At 37.7% G+C, this 7,008-nt stretch overlaps 1 protein-coding gene across 2 annotated transcripts; it reads right to left on the bottom strand.

Moving 5' to 3' along the window:
• Positions 1-1,032: 1,032 nt before the first annotated feature.
• Positions 1,033-4,797, bottom strand: LOC126611155 (persulfide dioxygenase ETHE1 homolog, mitochondrial-like). 2 transcript variants are annotated; one of them, XM_050279344.1, is made up of 9 exons: positions 4,287-4,797; positions 4,043-4,171; positions 3,714-3,821; positions 2,525-2,659; positions 2,274-2,315; positions 2,098-2,157; positions 1,961-2,014; positions 1,492-1,516; positions 1,033-1,404 (listed from the first exon to the last, which is right to left on the bottom strand). In XM_050279344.1, the coding sequence occupies exons 1-9, from the start codon at positions 4,536-4,538 to the stop codon at positions 1,298-1,300; spliced, it is 912 nt and encodes a 303-aa protein (XP_050135301.1). In that variant the 5' UTR covers positions 4,539-4,797; the 3' UTR covers positions 1,033-1,297. The 2 variants fall into 2 exon arrangements, with proteins under 2 accessions (XP_050135301.1, XP_050135302.1); XM_050279345.1 differs by lacking the exon at positions 1,492-1,516.
• Positions 4,798-7,008: the final 2,211 nt, after the last annotated feature.

Below are 7,008 nucleotides of genomic sequence, written 5' to 3'. Positions count from 1 at the left end.
TCACTCTCACATGCCTTTGTAATGCTCATGGGAGCATTCCTGATCCCCTATATCTAACATTTTGTTGTCCAGTTCTCAATAACTTGTTCTAGTTGCCTTCGAAATCCCTTATCCAAATGCCTAAATGAAGGCATGGATTAAAAAGTCAAAAGTCCAAACAATTTCCAAATGGATAAGGTAATTGAGGTAGATAAAGATACTTTAAGACAGAAATTATGGATGGATGTTCTCTGGTCTCTGAGAGGTCCAAGTATTCAGTTTCTGAGCAAATTTGAATGAAATTTAGATTTCAAAACTGCCGAAAGGGAGATGTCACATCCCAGCCTAGGCCTCCAACGCATCCTCGGATTCAACTCTGTCGTAGCTCGATATTGTCCGCTTTGGACCCGGACCACGCTCTCACGGTTTTGTTTCTAGGAATTCACACGAGAATTTCCCAGTGGGTGACCCATCATGAGATTGCTCTCGCACGAACTCACTTAATTTCGGAGTTCCGATAGAACCCGAAGTCAATGAGCTCCCAAAAAACCTCGTGCTAGGTAGAGATGGGAATATACATATAAAGCTTACAGGATCCGCTCTCCTTGGCGATGTGGGATGTCACAATCCACCCTCCTTAGGGACCCGACGTCCTCGTCGGCACACATCCGACCAGGAATTGGCTCTGATACCCAATTATCACATTCCAACCCGAGCCCCCACCACATCCAGATTCGACGTAGCACGATATTGTCCGTTTTGGACCCCGACCACGCCCTCACGGTTTTGTTTCTGAGAACTCACACGAGAACTTCCCAGTGGGTGACCCATCATGGAATTGCTCTTGCACGAACTCGCTTAACTTCGGAGTTCCAATGGAACCTGAAGCCAGGAAGCTACCAGAATACCTCGTACTAGGTAGAGATAAGAATATACATACAAAGCTTACAGGATCCACTCCCTTGAACGATGTGGGATGTCACAAAGAACTTCAACAACAAAGATGTCATGCAGAAGATGTTGCATGGAAAATAGTAAACAAGAGGTTTAACGTAGTAAGTCCAATACAACAGCCGCAGGTAGCTGGCCCTTTCATTCATCCACACATTTTTTTTCCGTTTTCGTTCCGTTTTCTTATTATTTTTCTGCACAACAAAATAACTCATACAATTATCTCTTAAAACGAACACGAGAGGTATCATTGGATATAGATCTGCCTTTTCAGCACTACTAGTATATTTCACCCGAGTTATGTGGTAACGCGCCAACTCCTTTTAGAAGTTCTTGTCTGAAGTACAAATCATAGCAGCAACTGTATCTAGTTGGCCATGGACTCGGCAGGTCTTTCAGACAAGTCTTGCAATCCACAAACCATATTTGCAGGTACAGCTATGTCAATCATTTTTGGATATGCGAGTTTTAGATCTGTCAAAAAACATAAAATTTGTCTTAATTAACCTAAAACGGTTCAGTAAACGGCTACAAGATTAGATGCTAGATACGTTTACTTACTTTCCATGATACTTTGAAATTCCTCCTGCACAAAACAGTTCAAACATAAAAAGATATAGTAAAAAACATGCAAACTTCCCTACACCGGATGCTACTTAATCAGCAAATAATCTTCACACGGTAGAAAAAGTATTTCTCATTACCCTATAAATTTTACCAAAATTCTTTTACAAATATCTGAGCAACATTAGTATCAACCATTCTTAGTAAAACCAAGTGATTTCTTTTAGGCAGAAGCTCTGTCACATTAATGTCTCACATCGTGAATATTATGCTAAGACATCTTGGCTAAATATTGACCCAGGACATGCAGATAAATAAAAATGAATCAACAATCAAATTCATTACAGTAAAAAGGAAAATCATTATCTGCTCGTTAACCAGATAGCAGTAGCTACATCTTTCTGACGAAAATCAAAATTTAATAACTGCAAGGAGCATAAGATTTTGGCGAAAAACAATTATATACCTCATCTTTTGTGAGCCGAGGATTATAGAGCATCTCCTCCCCCACGGTACTAACCTGCATCTCAAGCAAACATGTGCCATAAGTAGCTGCGTAGGTTCACTTGGTACAGAAGAAATAAACAATAGATGGTTCCTTACAGTGAATCCCTTGTAATCATGAGCAGGATAGATATATGTATCCTTTGGCAATGTAAAAATCTGGATTTGTAAGAACAAAAGTATTAGCGTTTTCTCAATATATAGTGTCATGAATCAACCTCATTCATTTCTCATGGTACTCAAAGCCACAGTATACTCTCTTGTCATGTGCTTGCCTGTGAATGAACTGACTTGTACAGCTGTTGTGAACTGCCACCCTGCAAGCAGATTAGAGAAATAAAAACAAACTTGACAGATGCCCTTGACAATCCCGTTTAAAAAACAAGTTAACTTCCACTGTCACACTGCCGTTATTTTTTCATTTTCCATTTCTCTTTTTCCTTTTATTTGATAAAGAGCAGCAGAACTGTCACAGAAAAGTGACATCTTAAAGATTTTTATAAGTTTATGACACTATTGTCTATACCTGAAAATCAGTTCTCCCACATCCACGTATGAGTAGTGCATCTCCAGTAAAAGCCATCCTTGGTTGGGGGTGATCAGGCCCATCTCCTGTAACATACGTAACACAACCTAATGTATGCCCAGGAGTAGCTCTAACCTGAAAATAAATATACACATAAATATACATTTACAAAAGAAAATGTCAATATAATCGGATGCAACACACACACACCAAAAGAAAAATTAAACTAACTAGTTGCAACTCAGTAAATACTAGACAAAACCACAGAAAAGTAACAAGTCAATAATCGGTAAGTACATGACAAATATGTTCCAGCAGGTTGTTTCTTTGTGCCGGCCTGTTTTGTCATTACACCATTAATTGGATGCAGCAGACCACAACTTACAAACATAAAATACATATGCATGCATACACAACCCTACATGGAAACCCATGCACAACACATACATATGCAGCCAGAGACACCCAAGCGTAGAGAATCTGCATAAAACTTAGTTCAAAATCGGTGCATGGACGACAAAATATGTTACAGTAGGTTATTTCTTTTGGTCAGTTTTTTACATTCCCCATAAGAGGGAATGAGGGATGCAGTAGATCACAACCTCTACCAGTATGTATAAGCTGGGCACAATACTGAAACTTTAACATTTGCTGGGCACAATACTGAAACTTTAACATTTATGAAGTGCTATTCTAACATACTGCAGGATTTCTTCTAAAAGCAATTAATTTGAGAAAAGCTGAGTCTTGAGTATTCAAACCTCATTATGAGATTCCAAACTGCTACCAGGTTTACATCGAACACTCCAAATTAATCAATCAAGTTTTTTACCTTCACATAGCAGTTAGCACATTGTAATCCAATCTTCTTAGTAAGCGTTCATCAATCTATTTGATAATTGATAGAAAAGTTGATCTCACACAATAACTGAAAATAGAATCATCAACTCAAGAGAAGAAAAACTACACTAAAGTATAGTTGTTAGGTATTCCTAAGTAATAACCACGGGGAAGCAAAGAGACATTTTGAACTATTCCCACTCTACTTACACCTCAAATGATACTCGACTTTTTCACTAATTTTTTATATATCACTCCTCCAGAAACCATCAGAACATTCCGATTTGCATGTTACATTGTGCAAGAAGCTTAAAACATCAATGAAAATAAATCCCAAGTGTTGGCATACCTCCAAAAACAGATCGCCAAAATATATTTTATCGCCGGATTCAATAAGAAGGTCCGCTTTTGATTTGCTCGCCTTCGAAATGACAGATTTTACGCCAGGAAGCTTAGTCTGCCACAACAAATATTTGCATATCAATCAAAACCCAACAAAAATGCCAGACATTTGGTAAAATCCCTTATTATTGAATTCCATCAAAGAACACAATTTTCCCCCCAAATAGCATCATTCGAAAGCAATTCCTCATTTCGTCATTCATGAATAATACAAATGCAGCAACATTAACAAAAAGAGTAAAAAAAATATGGAGAAAAAAACTCGAAAGTTGGTACCTTCATGAGACCGGTTCCGGTCACGTGATCAGCATGAACATGAGTGTTCATGGCGTAGATCAACTTCAGCCCCAACTCTTTGACAAGGGAGATATCCCTATCCACCGTTTTGTCCACCGGGTCAATCAACTGCAAATTCAACCAACAAATTAAAGACCCAAAATTTGCATCATCATCATCCTAATCATAATTAAAATCACAATTAGTACTTAAATAATTAAACATTTAATAGAAAAAGGGTGACCAGAGCGGGTTTGTCGCGGTGAGAGACATCGGCGAGCAAGTAAGTGTAGGTGGAGGACTCCTTCTCGAAGAGCTGGCGGAAGAGGAGCTTGGAGGAAGAACCCGACGACGTCGTATAAGCCATCGTTCGGGAATGGGAAGCGAACTTGGTGCGAATTGTACAAGGATTGAGGGATTTGGGAGAAGTGGTACTGAAGAAAAAGGAAGAGGAGCGAGGGAGAGCGACGAATCTGAGGACGCCGATTCGAAGCATTTGCCTTGTTTTGCTTTATTTGTGTTGTTAGCTGGTGGAGGAAGCGATGAAATCGATTGAGCAATTTGCTTATTGTGTGTGGGGGTGGGGCGGTGAGATCAGCGAGCATTGCGATTGCTTGCGCGCGCCAAATCAGATGAGGGAGATGAAAGCGACGGCTGACGAGTGATGACCGAGCTGTGCTGTGTCCTACTCGGTTAGTGGCCACGACATTCGCGTTTTTAATCGTCCTCAATCTTAAGGTTGATGAATGACGAATTTGAGTGCTGATCGAGTCATCTTGTTATTCAATTAGTTCATCTTATTGGAGCTGTCGTGGCATTTGGGATTTGTTTTCATGCATTTTTCTTCGACATTATTAAGAAGCGATGATGTTCACTATTTTATTTATTATCAAAAATAGTTTTGTTCATTGTCCTCAAGGGATGATGATATTTACCATCTTATTTATCATCATTACATGTGTTAAAATTTTGAGATTGTCTAGTGAATGACTACAATCTCAAAATTTAAATGCATCTAATGATAGGGTGGTGAGCAAAAAAACACTTATTTATTAGCATTGCATTAGTTTAAATTTTGAAATTTATAATCCACTATATAGATTTCGAAAATATAAGCTCATCCAATAATGATAAATAGGGTGATAAGCATCACCATCACTTGAAGACAGTGAACAAATATATTCCCTTGGATTCCACATTCTCTCATTTGCCTTCCCCATTTATCAGCTGTCGAGTGGACTCCACTAACACATCAAACTAAATAGTTAATTCTCTAAGCATATAAAAATTGCCAACGATGAATTGATGTGGCCTCTTTTTACTGCAATGACTTTATGTGACATCGCTATTCAGCGATGACCAATGTGGCTGGTAGTATAACTATGTTGCATATGTCGTTTATTGTGGCAAGTCAGTACTGGTGGCGATTGTGTGTTTGTTGGTCACTAAAGCAATGTACCACTTTGTTGCGTCTATCGTTTATTAGTCACTAGAGTAATGTACTCCAATAGCAACCTTATATTTATGTGTGATGATTAATGGAGTACACCTCCATCGGTTCTTGTAAAAAAAATATCTATCAATCAATATCAACCAACCTAAAATGCTTATAATAAACGATTTGCTTAGTGATTCTACTTAGGGTAATAACCATATTCAAATACACTTACGGTGCGTTTGTTATACCGAACTATCTCGGACTAGACTAGCTTCAGGAACTAAATTGGACTAACTTAGAATGGACTAAGTTGGACTGATTTAGTGAAGTATTTGGTATAATGTCAGAATAAAAAACAGGATTCAAATATTATATTATTTAATTTGTATCTATTAATATTTTATTATTAATTTCATTTATATATATTAATATTATATAATCACTTCTTCTTTTGTTCTTTTCTAGAATCCTCATTTTCCTATTCTTTTCTAAATATGAAAAATTTTAATGGATAATATGTTTGAATGTTTTAATAAGGTTGTGTGAATATATGAGAAGTAGTATGCCTAATCTGCACAATATTAATAGATAATCTGTTTGAATGTTTTAATCAGGTTGTGTGAATATAGGATAATCTGTGCAACAGATTCAGTGCTTCTGTGAATGTTATTGTGTATGCTAGATTGACTTGTAATTGCAATTGATATTTTTGTATTGATTGGATGCAGGCTTCGAACCATGTAGATTCTGTAGAGGATGCAATTGATTTGGAATATGAATCGAGGGGAAGCAAAAGTGAGACTGAAAGTGAAGGAGATCAAAAGGAGGTAAGTGTCTTCCAACTCCTATAAGGTAAACGTAGTAAGGTTTGAGAGCACTTTAGGTCTTATCAAGTTAAGACCATAGTAAGCCTCAGGGATCGAGAAGGGAATGTTGTAAAAGATGGAAATGATAAACTGGTAATGGTTCCACATGTAAGACTTAAAGCTAAATGTGTGTATTGCATGGAACATACAAATGATGGTGACTATGCAGCCGATTCAAGCATTAATGGTACATCCGGAACGAGAAAACATCTTAATCGACAATATAAATTTTATCAAGCCAACTTGGGGAAAAATCAAAAACTTCTTTATGAGGATAAGAAAGGGGGTAAAACTTTGGTTAATAGGGAGTTTAACCAATCTGATTGTTTGGAAGCATGTGTAGAGATGATTGTTCTTGATAAGGCACCCTTTAGTACCGTTGAGAAGATCGGGTTCAATAGATTTTGCAGTGTTGCATGTCCATTGTTTCGTGTGCCTTCTAAGAGGACTATTGTTAGAACTTTCCCTAGGACGTATGCCCATCTAAGGATAGTTTGAAAAAGAAATCGCATGCACACCGAATTTCTCTTACCACTGACACTTGGATAAGCACTCAAAACATCAATTATATGGTCCTCACTGCACACTTTATTGATGATGAATGGAATATGCATAAGAGGATCATTAATTTTGGTCTTATTGCTAACCAGTCGGGAGCCACA

The sequence above is a fragment of the Malus sylvestris genome, chromosome 17 (assembly GCF_916048215.2).
Source record: "Malus sylvestris chromosome 17, drMalSylv7.2, whole genome shotgun sequence".
In the NCBI taxonomy this organism is placed as follows: Eukaryota; Viridiplantae; Streptophyta; class Magnoliopsida; order Rosales; family Rosaceae; genus Malus; species Malus sylvestris.
Note: the sequence above shows the minus strand (reverse complement) of the source record. Positions and strands in the feature narration are given on the sequence as shown.

Coding starts and splice junctions, on each gene's coding strand:
- LOC126611155 (XM_050279344.1), bottom strand. CDS start 4,538: ATGCTTCGAATCGGCGTCCTCAGATTCGTCGCTCTCCCTCGCTCCTCT. Junction 2,660..3,713: donor TTGGCGATCTGTTTTTGGAG/GTATGCCAACAC, acceptor ATTTATTTTCAG/GTTAGAGCTACTCCTGGGCA. Junction 1,517..1,960: donor CTCGGCTCACAAAAGATGAG/GTATATAATTGT, acceptor TGTTTTGTGCAG/GAGGAATTTCAAAGTATCAT.